General features: G+C 37.2%; 1 protein-coding gene across 1 annotated transcript in view; it reads left to right on the top strand.

The window, feature by feature from the left end:
* Window positions 1–22,069, top strand: part of PIGK (phosphatidylinositol glycan anchor biosynthesis class K) — a 121,905-nt gene that overhangs the window by 8,146 nt on the left and 91,690 nt on the right. Inside the window, exons 2-3 of the mRNA XM_050805126.1 lie at window positions 283–336; window positions 3,997–4,088. Of these exons, the coding sequence (XP_050661083.1) occupies window positions 283–336; window positions 3,997–4,088 (146 nt within the window). The remainder of the gene's footprint in view (window positions 1–282; window positions 337–3,996; window positions 4,089–22,069) is intronic.

The following is a 22,069-nucleotide window of genomic DNA, read 5'->3' as shown; positions in this document are numbered from 1 at the left end:
AGTATCTTAATCAAGGTTACTCTTTTTAATTGGTGTCTAAGCCAAGACTGAAACCCATTTCTCCAGATTTCCAGTTCAGGACATTTGCCCTTACAGTATCTTAAGCTGTAAGCTCTTTTGATTCTTTATGTAGTCCACAATGTCAAATACTGGAATCTTCATAAACTTACGTAAGATGATTGTTATTACAACTATAAAAACTACAGGAGTCTTAACTGTCCATTATCAGTCTTTATTCTGAGAAATTGTGGCTTTTTCTTCTATTTGTTTTGCTTTATTTAGGATCAAGCAGAACAATTCTTTAGAAGTGGCCATACAAACAACTGGGCTGTTCTGGTAAGTATACTGTAAAAGTATACCTCTCTGTTCACATTAGATATGTATCTGAGAAATTTGTGCGAATCGTATTTTTGAAAATACAATTTATTTTTGTACATTTTATATCAGAAATTCTTTATTTTGATTTGGCTGTATTTTAAATTGACCACATCAACTATAATATTCTAGTAATATTCTTTGTCCTCTGTCAAGTGGTGATCTGAAAATAAATTTAAGAATAAATTAGGAATGCTATTGTTAAAGGAAGCATTTTATAAAAGGTAGAAATATTTTAATGCTGGAAACTACTAATTGCATCTCTTATCTATAGTATTAGTTTATAGATACTCTCTACTTATGTTTTTTAAAATTTTTTCAGTTGTTTTTTCTGCTTCTAAAAATAGTAAATGACCACTGTAGAAGTTCAAATTATACAGAAAAGTTTAAAGAAGGCAGACTAATTTTGTTATGTGAATTTCACCTCAATTAAAGAAGACAGGGAAAATGGCTTCAAGTCCCACATCCCAGAGTTAATATTTTGGTGAGCATTGTTCAAGCCCTTTCCCTCTTCATATATAAGCATAAAGATGTATAGATATATGATTTTATATAATTAGGATCATATTATACCTGCTATTTTGCAACCCTTTAGCATATCTTAGGGATCTTTTCCTGCCAGTAGGTATGGAGATAATCTTTTCCAAAAGCTGTATTTTCTTCCATTTTATGAATGTACTGTAACCTCCAGTTTATGGGCATTTAGAGTCTAAATTTTTCATTATTGTAAATAGGACTGCGTTGAACGGTCTTATACACATAACTCTGTGACTTGACTGATTTTCTCTTTAGAATAAATTCCTAAGTATAAGAATGTGAAGTCATGGAGCATGATTGCCTCCAGAAAGGCTGTGGCTCCTTTTCTAAATCCAAGTTAGCTATATATTCTTAATTTTTATCTTAACTTTTTGACTGCTGGTCAACAAATTAAATTTTGTTTTAATTTGCATTGTTTCGATTTTTAGTAAGGCCTGCTTATTGGCCTTTTTTTTTTTCTTCTGCCTTTTGCCCAACCTTAGTGTGAATTACCATCTTTAATTTTTCTGGATTCATAAATTTGTAGTTTTAATTCCCCAAATAGAATTCACATAATCAAATTTGTTTTTCCTATGGTTGGAAAATATTTGGATAATAGTTTCACTACTGGAGTTTCATTTAATGGCATTTATAGGATTAGGAAATATAATGTTTGACTTAATGAAAAAACATGTACAAGGGTTGGACTGGAAGATTAGGTTCAAAGAGGCAGGAAAGGAAGCTGATTTTGTGAAAAAGGGAGCAGAGAATGTACAGCATCTCAAAGCTAGTAATGCATGTTGGAAAAGGAAGAAAACTGGGGATTATAAATGGTAAGAATATAGTGGGAATATAAAGGAGATGGGTAGAGGAATTCAACTTAAAGTGCAGAATAAACATGCAAGACTATAATTAACTATTGACGCCAAATGAATGTTTGAGGCTTTGTAAATTTATTGAGAATCATTTGATAAAAACATAAATGAATTATCCATAGGTTCCTAGAAGTAAATAGGGTGATTACAGATTCTATACTTGTTTGTTTTAAATATAATAGCATTGTGATTAAATAGGACAGTGTAACATGGGTTCATGGCTCATTTTCTTGTTCTTCAAGAAAAAATCTCTCATATATGCTACCTTTCACAAGAAATTTTTCTGAAGTTACTGAGGAAAGCCTGCTAAAGATAAGGAGAGAGGATTTCAATGCCTACTTAAAAGTAAGGAGAACCATCAGGAGCCAGACCATCATCTACCAATTTGACAGGATAAACTTTCTCTACAGGAGACTAGGATCCCCTCAGTGTTCAAAAGGGGATAACTGCCTATGTGCAGACCAGCAATTGCCAAAGGGCTTATCTTTTGGAACTAAAAGACTGTTAGCTTATACTGACACACACATGAAAGCCTTCCATGCTCTGGGAATCCTCTAACCAAACCTCTCTTCAATTTCAGTAACCTGGGATTCAAGTAAAAAATAAAAGATGAAAAAAAAACATTACTGACCTTTGTATTACAACTGCAGTTTTCTTTTTTTGTCCAGTATTTTACATATTAGTATAGTGAAACTTGAATAAATTATTCTTTATTTTTTAAAATTAAAAAGGGAGTTTTTGGAGATGAGGTCTTGTGCTGCCTCCCAGGCTGGAGTGCGGTGGTATGATCATAGCTCACTGTAGCCCTGAACTCCTGGGCTCGAGTGATCCTCCCACGTCAGCCTCCCAAGTAGTTAGAACTACAACCACAAACCACCACTCCTTGCTAAATTTTACATTTTTTTGTAGAGATGGGGGACTCGTTGTGTTGCCCAGGCCGTTCTTTAACTTCTAACCTCAAGTGATCCTTCCACCCTGGCCTCCCAGACTGCTAGGATTATAGGTGTGAGCTACTGTGTCCAGCCAGAATTTTATATTTTTGACATATGGAATTTTACATTTTTATGTAGTCAAAAATTTAGTCTTTTCCTGATTGGATTCTAAATTGAAAATTTAATTTAAAAAACCATGTAATTCCTTTCTATTTGGCAGGGGCAAGAACACTTACGCTATTCTCAAAATTGTCATTATACCTACTAAAGGCACAGGCATGTGATAGAAACCAGGATTGTGCTTGGTAGATGTATTACCAAGTGACCCTGATCTATATTTACCTACCTTAGAATGGGTTCTCAGCAACACTAACTTTTGAGGCATGGAATTACATTTTCCCAGCACCTTTAATATAATTCTTAGGAATTTTTTTAAACTATAAAACTTGGTTGGATTGTTTCTAATTTTCTCTTTAGTTCAATAGCTTCTTTATAATGCACTCTCTTATATGCATTTATAACTGTTTTATATGTTATGTTTTATCCTGTGTCCTACATTTCTCACAACGAAGGAAGCAATCTGGAATGAAACAAATATTGTATAACCCTATGTAGCTAATTTTCTATTCTGTAAAGAAATTATGGGTATTGTCTTTGATTCTAAATAATTTAACTTTTTAGAAATAGAAATGCTATTGAGTCACAGAAATTGTGATAACTAAGTTGGTTCAGTATTTGATTAAATTTCCCAAAGATATGCTTTCTCTTAAGCTGAGTGGTCTTTTAAAATCTAATACCAGTTATGAAAGACTTCTCTTTGGAGAGATTAGTTTTACTGAAAATTCTTTTTTTTCTTTTTTTGAGACAGAGTCTTGCTCTGTCACCAAGGCTGGAGTGCAGTGGTGCCATCTCTGCTCACTGCAACCTCCACCTCCCAGGTTCAAGCGATTCTCATGCCTCAGCCTCGCAAGTAGCTAGAACAAAGGTGCACGCCACCACACCCGGGTAATTTTTGTATTTTTAGTGGAGGTGGAGTTTTGCCATGTTGGCCAGGCTGGTTTCAAACTCCTGTGGGCCCAAGTGATCCGCCCACCTTGGCTTCCCAAAGTGTTGGTATTACAGGTGTGAGCCACTGCGCCTGGCCTTTACCGACAATTCTTTATGTTTGCTGTTTTAAAGCCTGAATTATGGCATCCTCTTTCTTTAGAGATCTCTGTATCCTACTTAAAGAAAAATACTCTGCAGCTCCATGGTTAGCTTTGATGCATAAAAATTGTATTTTTGTTTTAATACTTTAGGTGTGTACGTCCCGATTCTGGTTTAATTATCGACATGTTGCAAATACTCTTTCCGTTTATAGAAGTGTCAAGAGGCTAGGTATTCCTGACAGGTAAGAATCCTCAATAAAGCTTAACTTTGAACTTCAGTGAAAATAACCCTTAGGTAATTGTTATTATATTTGTATTTTGTGTTACTTTTGAAAAAGGTAAAAAAAAATCTGATTTGAAGTTTTTTTGTTGTTGTCGTTAGAACATACTACCAAGTATAAATTAGATGTTACTTACGACCATAATGACAAATTGTATAAAAGAACAAATGCTAAGGTAAAAAGATTGGATAAAATATAATTATTTAGTGTAATGTATTTAATTAGTAAATGACTCAGTCAGGGTTTCTAATTGCAGATAACGGAGGGCAATTCTGATTGATTCAAGCAGAAAAGGGATTCATTGAAAGCATATTGTTTACCTTGCCAAATTAGTGAGAAGGTTGTATCCTTTAATGGCCAGGAACAAGGAAGCCTAGATATCAGAAGAGGCATAGCTAAAAATCATAACTTAAAACAGTCTGGTGACAATAATGGAGCTGCAAATTGCTGAAGCCTAGACTCAGCCACTGCATAGCTGCTACACTTAACGTTGCTGTTGCCTCCTGCTGCCAAAATTCGAATTTTGCTGTTCCAACTTCTTACTGTCTGTCTTATAGTGGTCTTGGTGGAAATGTTGTATTGGTAAAGTCCAGGTTCAGCACCCATGTCTGTGCTGCAGGGTGACTGGAAGAGCTAGTATATGGCATTGTTAGCCTCTATATAGGAAGGTGGGCTTTGCCTTATATGAAGACTCATAAAGTGGGAATTTTCCTACTTGTAGGGCATGGAGTTCAGATAATAGGCAGTATACCCACACCTTCACTCAGAGCACGTCTTCTACATTGTTTTGTCCATGATAGGTTTATTTTTCCTACTACCAGAGCAGCTATAGCAAGAAACTGCAGTCAATTCAGTTATTTAGGTTTGATTTATTTAGTACCAGTGAGTCAGTGTGGAAAGAGCTATATAGTTAGATATGACTTTGAAATCTGGCTTTAGTGATGAATTTTCTTAAAGTCACTTTACCATACTAAGCTTGTTTCTCATTTGTTACATGGTAATAATAGTTCCTTCTTTCAGGATTCAGCACTTGCAGTAAAAACAAATAGAGATATGCATAAAGTGCTGCAGAAACAGAAAGGAAGCAGTGAATGACTCAGGAAACAAAGTTATATTACAGTCTTTGTCAATAGATCATTTCAGTCTGAGTAACTGACAAAACTATAATTTCCATATTTCATCTGGAAATCATGGCAACTAGATAATATTACTATTTTAAAATTACATTAAGTCTGAGAAGGAGATTGATTTGTTATATCAAGTGTATAGATATAAATCTTGTCATTTGTCAATTGGTTTTTCTCAAATAGGCCTATGTAGTTAGCTTTTAGTCTTTAACTGCTCTTGCGTCTATGCTGGATATACTCTTCTAGAGAATCACTACGCATGGCTTGGCAATAGGTTTTTTTTTTTGGTAAATTAATCTTTATTCTATGTGTCAATCATTAAGATACGTTTAAATGATTTAAGTTAGATTTGGAGGGAGTTTTTAGGAATAGACAATAGCAACAGGATGTATTTTGTGCATTATGTTTAATGGGTTTGTCCTTAGGTTTTTGAAGAATGTTATTTAAAAGCTTATTTCTCTTTCAAATGATTGCTTATCTATAGTTGTGTTTATGAAGTCTTTGTTGTGGGGTAATTAAGGATTTAAACAGTTGGTGATTTAAGCCATTTGTTATTTAATAAATAGAAATCAATAGAAAAGATTCTGCTCAGCTTCTGTTGGGTAAATAAATATATGATTTGGAAATATTTTATCAGTTGTACAAAGCAAGCACAGTTTGTATTTTAAAAGTTAAAATACTTATATCCCCTAAATTGTGTTAGTCTAGTGTTAGAAAATGTTAGTGTGATATTAAAGACATTTTAATAAATAGGTTGCCAGAATTTTGTAATATTTCAAAATATTGACTCAGGGAAAAGGGTTATTAATGGTTCTGGGAGAAAATACAAAGATACACTCATAAGACCCTTGTAAGTGCTCTCTAGCTCGAGTATGACCAGTTTCTTATCTAAGTTCCATGCAGGTGAGGTTTTTGTACTTTGTGCCCACACTTTTTCTCCAACCTTATGGAGATTCTGTTTTTATTTGCCTGGTTTTAACTTCTTAAAATGTTTCATTATTTTTAGATAAATTTCTGCCCTCAAATAATTGTTTTGTACTAAATCCCTGTTTAGCTAACTTCAGTATGTTTAGTATGATTAAGATGAAGAAAAGGCATTAAGTAGGGTTTAGGTTCTAAGGTTAGTATGTGAAGCAAACATTGAGCCACAATTACTCCTGAAAGATTCTCAAATAGCACATAAATTACAGTTTAGTATTTTCTTTCATCAGGTCTACCACAGCTAGTTTTTCCTCCAGTGCTATTACTATTTTCTTCGTTTGCACACTGGCTAAAGTGGTTTACTTATGATTAGGGCCATGTTTATGAAAAAATACACATATCTTTAACCTGGAATTGTGTTCCGCATGCTGTGCAAAGCGCATGGGAATTGAGGCCAACTTAGGGAATGTAGAATCATAGCTCCCATCTTATGTTTATTCTAGGGAATAAATGCATTTAGTATTAGGTTGATAGACATGATCTGTCTCTGTCACTCTCTTTTGGCTCAGTGCATGAGATTTAGGTCACAGAGTAAAATGTCTATATAATTTTTTTTTAAAATACCATTTAGCTCTACTACAGGTTGGATGGATGTGAGTTCATGTAGTGATCTCTGTCTGATGCATTGTTTCTATAAAATCCAATAGCTTTTCTGAGTCCATCTAACACTATTTTTTTCTTATTCTGTATTTCAATCGTATGTGAGATTAATCTTCCTAATTTAAAGCTTTTATTCTTTATTTCCCCTTACTCAAAGCTTTTTAGAGTATTTAGAAAAAAGTTCAAATCCCTTATTCTGGTACTCAAGACTTTTTGCAGTCTGATTCCAAATCTGACATTCTGATCTTTTTAGTTTCTATCTCTTATGCTCCAGCCATTTTCTTCCTAGTCACTGTATTGTCCTTCATTACCTTGCACTGGTCGCTCACCTACAGTTCTTTCCTTTCTCCTTCCCCTCTAGTTTTCTGACGTCCAGATTCAATCCATGAATTCCCTGAAGCTTTCTTGGTCTTTCTTGCATAAATGCTGTATTCGTACCTCTCTTTTGGCACTTTGTTACATGTGTTGATCTTATGTCTTCAAGGCTGGGTGTTATACTATGTATTTCTCACAGTGCGTTCTTTGGTATATTGTTGCAGTAAATGAGTGAATGAATAGTGTGATAAAGACCTGTAGCTAAGTAGAACTTCATTAGTCTAGATGAGAAAGGAAACTTTTATGAATACCATTTACTTATATTCTCTTAATCTTGTATCTCAACCCCCACAGAGCTAACAGTGCTGTATAGTCAGGTTTTTTTAGTCAGGTATTTTTGTGTGTGTGTGTGTGTCTCACTCCATTGCCCAGGTGGGGTACAGTGATGTAAACACTGCTCACTGCAGCCTCAACCTCCTGGGCTCAAGTGATCTTCCCGTCTCAGCCTCCCAAGTAGCTGGAACTACAGGTGCGCACCACCATGCCTGGTTAATTTTTAAATTTTTTTGTAGAGTTGGTATCTCACAATGTTGCCCAGGCTGTTCTTGAACTCCTGAACTCAAGTGATCCTCCCACCTTGGCCTCCCAAAGTGCTGGGATTACAAGCATGAGCCACTGTGCCCAGCTATAGTGGATTTTTTTTTCTTGTGTTTTATCTTTGAGACAGAGCCTTGCTCTGTAGCCCAGGCTGGAGTGTAGTGGAGCAATCTTGGCTCATTGAAGCTTCCGCCTCCCAGGTTCAAAGGATTCTTGTGCCTCAGCCTCCTGAGTAGCTGGGATTACAGGTGTGTTTTTGTATTTTTAATAGAGACGGGGTTTCGCCATGTTGGCCAGGCTGGTCTCACACTCCTGGCCTCGAGTGATCCACCCACCTTGGCCTCTCAAACTATTGGGATTACAGGCGTGAGCCATTGTGCCTGGCTGTAGTTGATTTTTATGAACTATCTTCTAACTTATTCTTGAGGGATCTATGGCTGGGGCAATCTTACCAGGGCACTACTTGCCCAAAACAAGTCACCCTCAACCTTACATATTACCATTTAAGTTCCTTCAGGATGCATTTGTTTCCTTTTTGTCTTTTGTCCCTTTTAACTTCTTTCCCAGTTAATAGGTATTAGAATTAGAAGTAGGAGCTATTTGGTCAGTTATGTAAATTCTGGTAATGTTTCTGTAAGTAGAAAAAGTCACTAATTGTTGTTATTGTTGTTTTTTAAATCATGTTGATCGTATAGCTTTTGACTATTGCTCTTTATGCTGCTGTGGATTTGGCCTTATAAGTAAGAGGGCATTGTCTGAAGTGGAGCGTTAATAAGCTGTTTAGCAATCTTACTGTATGGTAATTCCTTAAAATGTTTCTTTAAAAATGCTTGTGGCTTTCTATTCAGTAACAGCAGCCAATATGGATTCTTCTTCCTCTCCTGTAACACACATTCACTATCCATCATAATTCAGAGACTGTGTTAGGAATTTTATAATGAATTATTTTATTCCTAGAGACCTTTATGAGAGATTGCTTTTTCCCATTTTACATACTAAAAGTGGTTGCTCACAGTGGTTAAATGACTTGTCTAAGGTCAATTAAATATTAATAAAAATAGGACCACAATTTGAATTCAGGTCTTCTGACTTAATGGCCAGAGCATTACTATTTTAGCACAGCTGTCTTCTCCCCAAGAAATTACAACAATTAATATTTATGTAACATTTATAACTAATGAATTCTTTTAATATACATTGTCTGATTTTATTTTTATGACAATCTATAGATATTAGTACAATTATGCACACTCATTAAATACCTTATTAAATTTCAAAATGTATATAATATACATTGTTTCATTTTATTCTTATGACAATCTATAGATATTAGTATTATTATGCATACTTATTAAATACCTTATTAAATTCTAAAATGTATATATGTTGAATGTGGGACTAGGGGGTGTGTGAAAATAGTAATATTAAATAAATATAAGAAATGCCTCTCTGATTTTATCATTTTCTTACTTTTTTCATATTTTTATTTTTACTTTTGTCTAAGACTTTATTATTTCATGCTGCTTATACTTCATGCTTCTTCAGTATTCATGTACTTCAATATACATTGTAGCTATGGTACATGCTTCTATACTTTCACCCCTTTTTAGCTGTTTATTCCCTGCTTCTGGTCCCTTTCCCCCTCCAACTCATCCTACACATAACTGTTAGAATTATTTCTCAGACACTGCTTTCATCTTTTCACTCCCACAATTAAGAACCTGTGGTAACTGTGTTGCCTTTCTAACAAATCCAAAATTTTCATCCAACCTTCAGGCTTTAACTACTACTTTATTAATTCCAGCTCAGTATTTTCGTTTGCTGATTCATTGTAACAACTACTACATGGTTACTTTCATTTGTAGTTTTGGTGATTTAGCACACTTAGCATTTAATAAGGTATTTCAGTGATGAATGAGTGCACATAATTATACCAATCTGTATAGTGCCATAAGAATAAAATGAGATAATGTATATTAAAATAATTTTCTAATTGTAAATGTTACATGAATATTAACTGTTGTAATTCTTGGGGAGAAGATAGCTGTGATATAAGTAAATGCTGTAGAACCTAGAACATCTAGAATACCTTGTGGTCTTTTTTATCTAAATATCTTTTGTTCCTTTGTTTCCCTGTGTGTAGAACTTCATAGATTTCTCTGTCTAGGGAGGTCACTGATTTTATTTTTAAGCCATTACAATTTATTAAAATTTCTAAATATATATATTTTACATTTATTATATTACTATTTTATGTTATTTTAATATATTGATAAACATATGTGATGATTTTGTCTTGTTTTTTATGAACAAAAGGATTTTTCAGTCCTGTAATAAGTTTTATAAATAATTTGCAATGTACATTCATAGTTATTGTGAAGATAATTTTAACTCATGCCTTTGAATGTTCTCCTCTTGTCTCCTGTCACTTCTCAACAGTTTTTTCTTTTTCTTTTTTTTTTTTTGAAACGGAGTCTCGCTCTGTGCCATGGCTGGAGTGCAGTGGCCGGATCTCAGCTCACTGCAAGCTCCGCCTCCCGGGTTTATGCCATTTTCTTGCCTCAGCCTCCCGAGGAGCTGGGACTACAGGCGCCCGCCACCACGCCCGGCTAGTTTTTTTTGTTTGTTTTTTAGTAGAGACGGGGTTTCACCAGGTTAGCCAGGATGGTCTCGATCTCCCGACCTCGTGATCTGCCCGTCTCGGCCTCCCAAAGTGCTGGGATTACAGGCTTGAGCCACCGCGCCCAGCCTCAACAGTTTTTTCTAAAATACTTCTTGAAAATATAAATAATAGTGTTTGAATAAGGATGCTTATGTATTCTGAACAATCTGTCATTTTATTCGCATATTGGCAGCTGATCTGCTGCTCTACATGGTGTTCCTTGTGGAGAAGTGTATAATATCTTGAATAGAGAAACATTTAGAATAGTTAGGAAGCTGAAATGTGTTCTGAGAACAGTGACAAGGTAAAAGGAGAAGTTTGGCCACTACCTTGATACTCTTATGTTTAGATCATACGTAGGACCAATTTGCAAGTCTAACAAGACCATGAATGGGGTTTATGAAGCATAGGGGAAATTTCTTTATCGATTTGTAAATAGAGAGGAAGATTTTGATACTGAAGAGAAAGATGCTTATTCCTTCAACAATAGCACAATGTCTTTACTACTGTCACTGTCTTTGTATCTGTTAAGTTGATTTCCTTGACTTCATTCTTTTTTAGAATGGTCTTGCCTGTTCTTAGGTCTTGTTCTTCCATATTAATTTTGGAATTGTTTTGTCAAGTTCTTAATCCCTGTTACGATTCTCATTGGCACTGCAGTGAGTTTATAGATTAATTTAGAGAGAAGGGGCTTCTTTTTGATATTAGGTCTTTCAATTTATGAATAAAGTTTATCTATTTAATTATGGGTTTAATAGCATTCAAGTTATATATTTTTTATTTTTCTGCATAAACATCTTTGGTAGCATTTTAAAAGTTACCTTATTTTTTGTTATTATTGTAAATGGTACCTTTCCAAAAATACATTTTCTAACTTCTGTTGCTGTGTATGCAGTTGATTTTTATATATTGTTCTAGCAACTTGCTAAACTCCTATTAATTCTAATAATTGACTAGAAATTTTTATTTTTGATAGCTATAAAATCTTCAATGAGTTTTCTTCCTTTCAAAGGAATACAGAAGTAATACAGAGCATATACGTGATGAGAATATGAGTGGCTGCAGTGCCTTTCTACTTCCCTTGTTTCTCACTGTGGTGATTGTGAAGTTTAGCAGTTGGCACAGCCTGCAGAGAGTAAGAAATCAGACAGGCCAGAGGAATTCAGAATAGTCTGTAGAACAACTGCTTTGTCACTTAAAATTCTACCTATTGTTACATAAGACAATTCTTCACTGTGCCTGAGGTTCATGTTTACATGTCTTGCTTCTTCCTGTATCACCAGGCCTTCAATAAACCTGGAAATAGCCTGAGAATGTCACTATTCATTTTTTGATCTTGGAAAAATTAATCTATCTTGGCCTGAGTTTTTTCATCTGTAACAATGCTTAGAGGGGAAACAATACTTAAAAGGGGTGAATATTTTTGGTTGGCTGGCCCAGCTGTAATTCCCAGCTTTGTTCTCCTTTGCTTTGTTATATAATCTCCCGAATCAGCCTATCATGTTTTCTAATTACATTGATTGCATTGGTTTAGCATTAACTGACTTGGCATTAATTTAATGATGCCAAATACTAGTTTTATCATTACTATGAGAGTGTTAATTATCGTTAAGAAAGATCATAAAAAGGCATATACAAAACTTAACTCAAGATGGATTACAGATTTTAATGTAAGATCTCCAACTAAAAATTCTAGAAGAAAACTTAGGAAATACCATTCTGGATGCTGGCCTTAGCAAATAATTCATGGCTAAGTCCTCAAAAGCATTTGCAACAAAAAATAAAAGTTGACAGGTGGTACCTAATTAAAATAAAGAGCTTTTGCACAGGAAAAGAAACTATCAACAGAATAAACAGACAACCTGCAGAGTGAGAAACAATATTTGCAAACTGTGCATCTGATAAAGGTCTAATATCTGGAATCTATAAGGAACATAAACAACAGGCAAAAACCAAATAACCCCATTAAAAACTGGGCAAAGGATATAAACAGACACTTCTCAAAAGAAGACATACAAACAGCCAAAAAACATGAAAAAATGCTGAACATCACTAATCATTAGAGAAATGCAAATCAAAACCACAGTGAGATACCATCTCACACCAGTCAGAATGACTTAAAAAGTCAAAAAATAACAGATGTTGCAAGGCTGCAAAGAAAAGGCAACACCTTTACACTGTTGGTAGGAATATAAATTAGTTAAGTTACTGTGGAAAGCAGTCTGGAGATTTGTCAAATAGCTTCAAATAAACTACTGTTTGACCCAGCAATCCCATTATTGGGTACCTACCCAAAGGAATATAAATTGTTCTGCCATAAAGACACATGCACTCATATTTTCATTGCAGCACTATTTACAATAGCAAAGACATGGAATAAACCTATATGCCCATCAATGGTGTATTGGATAAAGAAAATGTGGTGCATATGCACCGTAGAATACTACGCAGCCATAAAAAAACAAAGATCGTGTCCTTTGCAGTAACATGCACACAGCTGGAGGCCATTTTACTAAGTGAATTAATGCAGGAACAGAAAACCAAATGCTACATATTCTTACTTATAAGTGTGAGAGCTAAACATTGAGTACACATGCACATAAAGATGGGAATAATAAACACTGGGGACCTCTGGAGTTGTGGGGAATGGCAGAGGCTGAAAAAATGAAAAACTACCTATTGAATACTGTGCTTAGTACCTGGGTAGCAGGATCATTAGTACCCCAAACCTCAGCATTACACAACATACCCATGTAGCAAACCTGCATATGTACCCCCGAATGCAAAATAAAAGTCAAATACATATATATATAATTTAAATATATAGATATGTAAATATCTAGATTCTTTCTATTCCGTGTATATAAATATCTATGAAAGGTCATAAAAACGTAGATGTTTGTAAGTTGAGACATTTTTAGTGATGACTTGTGTACAAACGTCACAGGAATAATAAGCCTATTAGCAGGGAAAGGAGAAAGAAGCATATGTTTGCAGAATAACTAGTCATATTAGCACATTAGTGGCAAAATACTGGAGCCCATGTATTTCCACCAATTGTTAATGTTGATATATCTATAACTACTTTTGAGCTCTAATCTCTGTAAGTCCTTATTCTTGAATTTCCATAAAACTGTGTGCCATTTTAATAGTCATTCTTTTTTTTTTTTTTTTTTTTTTTTTTTTGAGTCAAACTATTTTATTGACAAAAAGGTTCCTGTGAAAACAGGAAGTGAGCGCCCTAAGCTCTCACTCCTTAGCATTCTGCTTGCTGATGTAGTCCTGGAGAAGTGCCTGTGCCTCTGCCCTCTGGCTCATCTTGGTGGCCTTGCCCTGAAAACAGCCTTTCTTCCTTGCTCCTTTGCCTTTCAGGACCTCAGCCACCCTGGGCCCCAGGGTCTCCACAGCTGCAGGTTGCCCTGCCAGTAAGGCAAGTCCAGCATCTTTCTCATCACCCATGGTTAAGAACAGGAGCGTCTCCTCTGACCCAATCTCATTGGTAATCAGATTCATGAACTCTGAATCACCCTCCTTCCTGTGTAATATGACCACACCTCGCCAGTCTGGATTGTTCCTGAGGCTGTGGGCAATGTGCACAGCCAGGTCTCTGAGCAGATTCAGGTTATTCTTCTGCAGGAGCTTGGTGGAGTTCTGGAGCTTTTTTACTGCTTCCACGTGATCCTCCACTCCACACTTAAGCACAGTAGCCAGTGCTTTTTCAGTTCCATGACTTCTCTCCATCCACTTCAGCACCTGGTTCCCAGCCAGAAATATAGGGTTGGTTTTGTTCTTTTTCCCTTTCTCAGTGCCTTTTTCCCTTTCTTTTTCCCTTTCTTGATGACCTGAAAGTCACCGAGTCTTTTTTTTTTTTTCTTTTCAACTTTTATTTCAGGTTCTGGAGGTACATATGCAGATTTGTTATATGGGTAAGTTGGGTGTCAAAGGGTTTGGTGTACAAATTGTTTTGTCACCCAGATGATAAATATAGTACCCAATAGGTAGTTATTTGATCACCACTCTCCCCTCACCCTCCACCCACAAATAGGTTCTGGTGTCTGTTGTTTGCTTCTTTGTGTCCATGTTTACCCAATGTTTAGCTCCTACTTATAAGTGAGAACATGTGGCATTTGATTTTCTGTTCCTGCGTTAATTCACTTAGGATAATGGCCTCTAGCTTCATCCATGTTGCTGCAAAGGGCATAGTTGTGTGGTTTTTTTTAATGGCTGTGTAGTATTTCATGGTGTATATTTTCTTTATCCAATCCACTGTTTATGGCCACCTAGGTTGCTATTATATATCCCTTATATAACAGCAAAGTAGAATGACTTATATTCCTTTGGATATGTACCCAGTGGGATTGCTAGGTTGAATGGTAGTTTAAGTTCTTTGAGAAATCCCCAAACTGCTTTCCACAGTGGCTGAATTAATTTACATTCCCACCAGCAGTGTGTAAACATTCCCTTTTCTCCACAACCTTGCCAGCATATATTATTTTTTGACTTTCGTAACAGTCATTCTGACTGGCATGAGATGGTATCTGACTGTGGTTTTGATTTGCATTTCTCTAATGATTAGTGATGTTGAGCATTTTTTCCTATGTTTGTTGGTTATTTGTCTTCTTTTGAGAAGTGTCTGTTCATGTCCTTTGCCCAGTTTTTAATAAGGTTGTTTATTTTTTACTCGTTAACTTTTTTAAGCTCCTTGTAGATTCTGTATATTAGACCTTTGTCAGATGCATAGTTTGCAGACATTTTCCCCCAGTCTGTAGATTGTTTACTGTGCTGATGGTTTCTTTTCCTGTGCAGAAGCTCTTTATTTTAATTAGGTCCCATTTATCAATTTTTGTTTTTGTTGCACTTGCTTTTGGTATCTGCATCATGAAATGTTTGCCAGGGCCTGTGTCCAGAATAGTATTTCCTTCTTTATTGATACAGCTTTAGTGATTCCTTGCAATTAAAAATAATAACTAGAATAAATATTAAAATATAGTAAAGGGTTAACAAAGTCCGTTCCTTCTGTGTAAGAATTTGACTTGTGTTCACTTTCTAACTTTGTTCCCTTGTAAATACGATAAAGGCAGGCAATGTTGCTTATAGTAAAAATGTTCCTTTATTCATTAGATGACTACAACTGGACTGGGATGAATAAATGATGAATGCCTGAGGAGAAAGATGTATCTTTGGGCTTTCCTGAGTGCAGTGATTCTTATAATTGAGCCTGTTCCTTTTAGACACCCTGAAAACTATATTCATGGAGTTGCTACATAAGGCACAAAGTCCAGTGTGGCGTGAGGCTTCTATGCAAAGGTGGATGTTCTGCTCAGCCATTGTAATTCTCATTTCCTCCTACCTGAGTTGTCACTGGAAAGAACAAAGCTTAGGAGAAACACACACACACACACACACACACACACACACACACACTCTCTCATACCACACTGTCAGCTAACAGTCTGATGGAAACTGTTCTTACTCTGTCATGTTATATCTAACTCTTTAAAAGAAATTAAAAGGATAAGTGAAATTAACATCTGTGAAAAGAATTTGCTTTCTTTGGAGGAAAGATATTTCACAGAGTTTTATATTCCCTTTACTGCTGTCCTTCAAGGATGTCCTAGACAGGCATTAGTGCTGCAGCTGTCCACTTTCAGGTGGTGCCCACGTATTGTGCAGAACCATCTGTGAATCAGCCCCTCGTCTTCTCTTCCTCCCATCAGCTGATCATAGGGACCTCCCTGTGAGGCCATCCATGGAGGCTGGGGGAGAGAAGGCAGGGTGGCAAGAGTGGAGACCGTGGGCATTTGAGCCACTTCCTCACATAACTAACTTGTGCCTTCAGTACCTGCTCGAGCCCGATCACGTATATACCATTTCCATTTGATAATAGAATGCTGCTGTGCAGGACCCATTTTATGGCTGGAGGGGTCAGAAAGCACCCAGTTCATGATAGGCAGTTCAGGTCGCATGGTGACTTGATAACGCATAGTCAAATGTTCTGTTTTCACCAAAGCCCGGTAACAGGCCAAGAGCTGTCTCTCAAAAGGAGAGTAGTTACCTGCAGAAGATGGCACGGCCTTGCTCCAAAATCCTAGAGGCCTCCGCTGTGGTTCACCTATGAGGGCCTGCCAAAGTCTCCAGACAGCATCCCTGTTTGCCATTGACACCTCAGGCACCATTGGATCTGCTAGATCAGATGGCCCAAGTGGCAGAGCAGCTTGCACAGCAGCCTGGACCTGTTGCGGAGCCTTCTGCTGTTCTAGACTCCACGCAAAACTGGCAGCCTTTCGGGTCACTCGATAAATGGGCCAGAGTAACACACCCCAGTGAGGAATGTGTTGCCTCCAAAATCCGAGTAGGCCCACTAGGTATTGTGCCTCTTTCTTGGTTGTAGGAGGGGCCAAATGCAGCAACTTATCCTTCACCTTAGACGGAATATTTCAACAGTCCCCACACCAATGGATCCCTAGAAATTTTACTGAGGTAGAAGGTCCTTGAATTTTAGTTGAATTTATTTCCCAACCTCTGGCATGCAAATTTCTCACCGATAAGTCTAGTGTGTTTGCTAATTCTTGCTCACTGGATCCAATCAGCATGATGTCATCAATGTAATGGACCAGTGTGATATCTTGTAGAAATGAAACGTGATCGAGGTCTCTCTGAATAAGATTATGACACAAAGCTAGAGAGTTGATATACCCCGAAGTCAAAGTGAATTGCTTCTGGTGGGCCTTATGGACAGGAATGGAGTAAAAGGAATTTGCTAAATCAATGGCTACATACCCGGTACCAGGAGATGTGTTCATTTGCTCAGGCAGTGAAGCCACATCTGGTACAGCAGCTGCAGTTGGAGTCACCACTTGGTTAAGTTTATGATAATCCACTGTCATTCTCCAAGATCCGTCTGTCTTCTGCCCAGGCCAGGTGGGAGGGTTGAACAGAGATGTGGTAGGACTCACCACCCCTGCATCTTTCAAGTCCTTGATGGTGGCACTAATCTCCACAATCCCTCCAGGGATGTGATACTGTTTTTGATTTACTATTTTTATAGGTAGAGTCAGCTCTAATGGCTTCCATTTGGTCTTTCCCACCATAATAGCCCTCACCCTACCAGTCAAGGAGCCAATGTGGGAGTTCTGCCAGCTCCTAAGTATGTCTATGCCAATTATGCATTCTGGCACTGGGGAAATGACAAGATGAGTCTGGGGATCCACTGGACACATTGTAAGTTGGACCTGAGCTGAAACCTTATTAATTACCTGTCCTCCATGAGCCCCTACTTTAACTGGAGGACCACAGTGACATTTTGGGTCCCTTGGAATCAATGTCAGCTCAGAGCCAGTGTCCGGTAGTTCCTGAAATGTCTGATCATTTCCCTTTCTGCAATGCACAGTTACCCTGGTAAAGGACTGGAGGTTTCCTTGGGGGAAGGATGGGAGAAAGATTCACTGCATAAACTGTTGGTTATGTAGTGGCATCCTTCCTCAAGGGGACCCAGCCTCCCCTTAATCCCAGGGATTCTGGATCTGTAAAATGGCTCAAGTCTGCAAATTGATTGAGGGGCAGTGATTCTCTGTTTTTATAGTTCAAATTAGTTGTCTGTCCATTTGACCTTGAAGTTTTCTGCTTGTATGAATTAAGTAAGAATGCAGTAGGCTTCCTGTCAGTTTCACTTCTAGGAACACTGTGATTAATTAGCCAGTGCCAGAGCTCTACACAAGTTAGAATATTCTGATTGCCACTTTACCTTTGCTGTCATTAGAGTAGCTATGCCTACCTTGCCTTTGACAGTTGAGTGATGCTACTTGGCCCCTGCCACCTTGGGATCCAATTATTTCCACTGTATTTAAATTTTGTGGTTGAGTGACTGAGGTTCCCACTGTTAGATCTGACATACAGAGAAGAACAATTACAGGGCTCTTCAACAATGCAGTTGCTGCCCTCACAAATCTGTTTCACAAGGCATTGGTCAAGGATATGTTTTCTGGATCCTGCCCACTGGGATGAATAGGTCTAAAGTGACTAATCCACTCCACTATCCCAATCTCCCTAAACCTTTGGGTCCCTTCCTCTACATTAAACCAAGGGAGATCAGGCATTTCCAACTCTCACAGTGGGCCATCTTTTAATCCATATTTCAGCTAATCAAGCAAATAAATAATTAGAACTCTCCCTGAGCTGCAACATTAAATGCAGAGACCCTGCTTAGTGGGCCCAAATCAATAAATTCAGCTGGATCTAACTCTGTGTTGCTTCAGCTATTATCCCATACCCTTAATGTCCGTTCCCATGCCTGTTCTCCAGATTTCTGTTTATAAAAATGAGAAAACTCAAGCACTTCTAGTGTAGCACACCTCCTCATGGGTCACACTCTCAACCTCACCTGTAGGGGCCTGCCAGGACTTTTGTTATAGGTCTAAAAGCAAACAGGGGTGTAGGGGGTGGCTCTTGAGGAGAATCAACATTATTTTGTCTGACAACTGCCTCGGGGGAGGCCATTACTGTTGCCTCAGGCAGTGCAGGATTTATCTCCTCAGACAAAGGTGGAAAGGCTGATGGCAGCATCGGTCAGGGAGGGGATGTTGCCATTCCTGAGGATGGGGAAGCTGTTTCTTCTGGCTAAAAAGGTTCATCAGAGTTTACAGACTCCATGCCCCCAGCTTCATCAGGGTCCTCCAAACATCCCCATTCCAAGTTGCTGGGTCTCATTCTTTTCCAATCAATGCCCTCACTTTAACAATAGACACCTGGCGAGGCTGTGCATGCATTTTTCATTACAGGTCAGCCACTTGCTGATAAGAGCTGTGTCTGTTTTTCCACAATTTCAGCTCTTTCTCTACAGGAGGTAAGACTCTCAGTCAGGGCAATCTTAGCAGATTGGAGGCTCAGTATCTGCTTCTGAAGCCGGGAGACAGAATCCCTGAGTTCACCTTTTTTCATCACTTATCCACCAAGCTTAGGAGCAACCACCCAGCTTCGTTATGTTCCTTGGTTCTCCATATAAGGTGAAAGGTATTATGTATAGATAGTTACTAAACTCCTTGCCTCGCATGAGCAGGGAATCAGGTGTGTCAAATGCATTTATTTTGCATAACCATCACAACAGTTTATGTCAAGGACTATCAGTGTTCTCCATACTATTAGAAGTAGAGTCCTTAGCATTTTGGTTACTAATCATATTAAGCAGCCAACTCCAGAAACCCCAAAACCAATGAAAGAACTCCATCCTTAATATTCTGTTCCTCTAGGATCACTCCTGGTACTAAAATCTGTACTAGTCAAGGTTCTCTAGAGGGATAGAACTAATTGTCTGCAAATATATATAACACTTAATAAACTCACATATATATGTGTATGTGTGTGTGTATAGATAGATAGATAGATAGATAGATAGATAGATAGATAGATAGATAGATCGATCGATCCTGGGTGTGTCTGTGAGGTTGTTTCCAAAGGAGATTAACCCTTTCGTTTAACATTTGAGTTAACATTTGAGATTGCGAAAGGCAGACCTACCCTTAATCTGGGTGGGCACCATCTAAGCAGCTGCCAGTATGGCTAGAATATAAAGAAGGCAGAAAAATGTGAAAAGACTAGACTGTCCTAGCCTCCAATACTACATCTGTCTCACCTGCTGGGTGCTTCCTGCCCTCGCACAATCCAGTCAAGATGACACTCAGTTGTAACCATCACAGGAGTGCTCAATAAATGTTAGCTATTATCTTTGTTACACTCAACCACATGTAACTTTAAATATGTGAGCCTATAGCTAGCTAGCTCTACCCTCATGTAATTTGTCTCTATGATAACATGTCTGCTTACTGATGAGTCTTACTGTCTGCAGTGCAATTTTCTCAGTTTTTATTTCTGATAATACGAGTATAAAATACCTAGAATCATATATCAAAGAATGCTAATTGGTCAACATTTGGCAAATTGAAAGTAATTCAGAAAATCTTGATGGTCAAGCGTCTGTGGTTAGTAGATTTATTACGATGAATTTCACAGTGCATTGGTGGCTAGAGTTATTAACTTGAAGATTCCTCAAGAAGTGGGAGGGGAGGAGGAAGAAAAACCAAAAGGTAAATTACTGTGGCATTAAGCTACTGATAAGCTTGATTTGTTGAATTTGCTTGGCCTAATTACATTGCTGTAGAACCAATAATCTACAGAGTATCCTTAATAATTTATGTCGGGGGAAAAGCAACACCTACAGGGCAGAAACCCAGAAATGTAAGAGGGCATCAAAGATTCCTGTGATCCTCATATCTCCTGCTGTGTTAATTTCAGTTACTATTCTAGCTTGGGACGATGCTTCTCTGGAAGATAAGCCTGGAGGTTTTAGCTCTAGTATCTAAATAATGCTCTAAGGTAGTATGTGATTAGGCATGGCTGTGGAATATATGATATATTATTATATTATTATATATGACATTTTTAAGAGAACAGTTTAAAAACATTTTGACCAATACGATTTATTTAAATTTCATTCAGTGGAAATTTTTTTATTAAGGTAATACCAGTCTATTACAAATGAAAAGTTGTGTTTTTTGAAATTTCACACTCTAATGGTCCAGGAGTGTGAAAGATTGTTCATCTATTTGAAATATATATATTTTTAATCTACTGGTCACTAGTTCCTGATTGGGCTGCAGAAGAATTTCAGGGAGGCAGGTAAAGAATGGCCTAGCATCCCTGATGCAGGGCTTACCTGGTTTTTCAGTTTTTGGGAAACATAATAATGGGAAATTATTATTTTAGCCCATTTTTTCCTTCATATATGTTTATCAAATTGGTCTTCATGACTACTTTTTTAAGAAGTTTTAAAATTTCACTTTTATATTGATGATCTTAAAAAAATCTATATAGGCATGATCCAGATATTCTCTTTAGATGAAATAACCAAAAAGTGGTAAGGGAAGAAAATATTAGCAGTTTTCTTTGTTTTTATCTAGGAAATAAGAAAGAAATTATGCTTCTGTGAAAGGAAAATAAATCTTGGGGGCCCCAAAAATCACTTAAGCTAAAGGAGAAAAGTCAAGCTGGGAACTGCTTAGGGCAAACCTGCCTCCCATTCAATTCAAAGTCGCCCCATCCCCCCCTCACTGAGATAAATGTATATCTGATTGCCTTCTTTGGAAAGGCTAATCAGAAATTCAAAAGAATGCAACCATTTGTCTCTTACCTACCTATGACCTGGAATCCTCCCCCCGCAGTTGTCCTGCCTTTCCAGACCGAACCAGTGTTCATCTTACATATGTTGATTGATGTCTTATGTTTCCCTAAAATACATAAAAATCAAGTTGTGCTCTGACCACGTTGGGCATGTGTTGGCAGCGCATGAGGCTGTGTCCTGGGTGCACGTCCTTAACTTTGGCAAAATAAACTTCCTAAACTGACTGAGACCTGTCTCGTATTTTGGGGTTCACATTTCACTAATATTTATTATATATACTTAAAGTAGTAAATATGTATGACTTATAAATAAGTAAATATATATGTATATGCCCTCCCATGTTTTTTAACTAATTACTAGGAATGCCTGATTTTGAAAATGTGGAACCTATTTACATAAATAACTACTGTGTAACTACGCTTGCTATAAAATTCCAGTGCCCACTTTTTCCTTTGGTTTTGTGTTGAGAGAACGTAATATTACATAT

This window comes from Macaca thibetana, chromosome 1, assembly GCF_024542745.1.
Source record: "Macaca thibetana thibetana isolate TM-01 chromosome 1, ASM2454274v1, whole genome shotgun sequence".
In the NCBI taxonomy this organism is placed as follows: domain Eukaryota; kingdom Metazoa; phylum Chordata; class Mammalia; order Primates; family Cercopithecidae; genus Macaca; species Macaca thibetana.
Note: the sequence above shows the minus strand (reverse complement) of the source record. Positions and strands in the feature narration are given on the sequence as shown.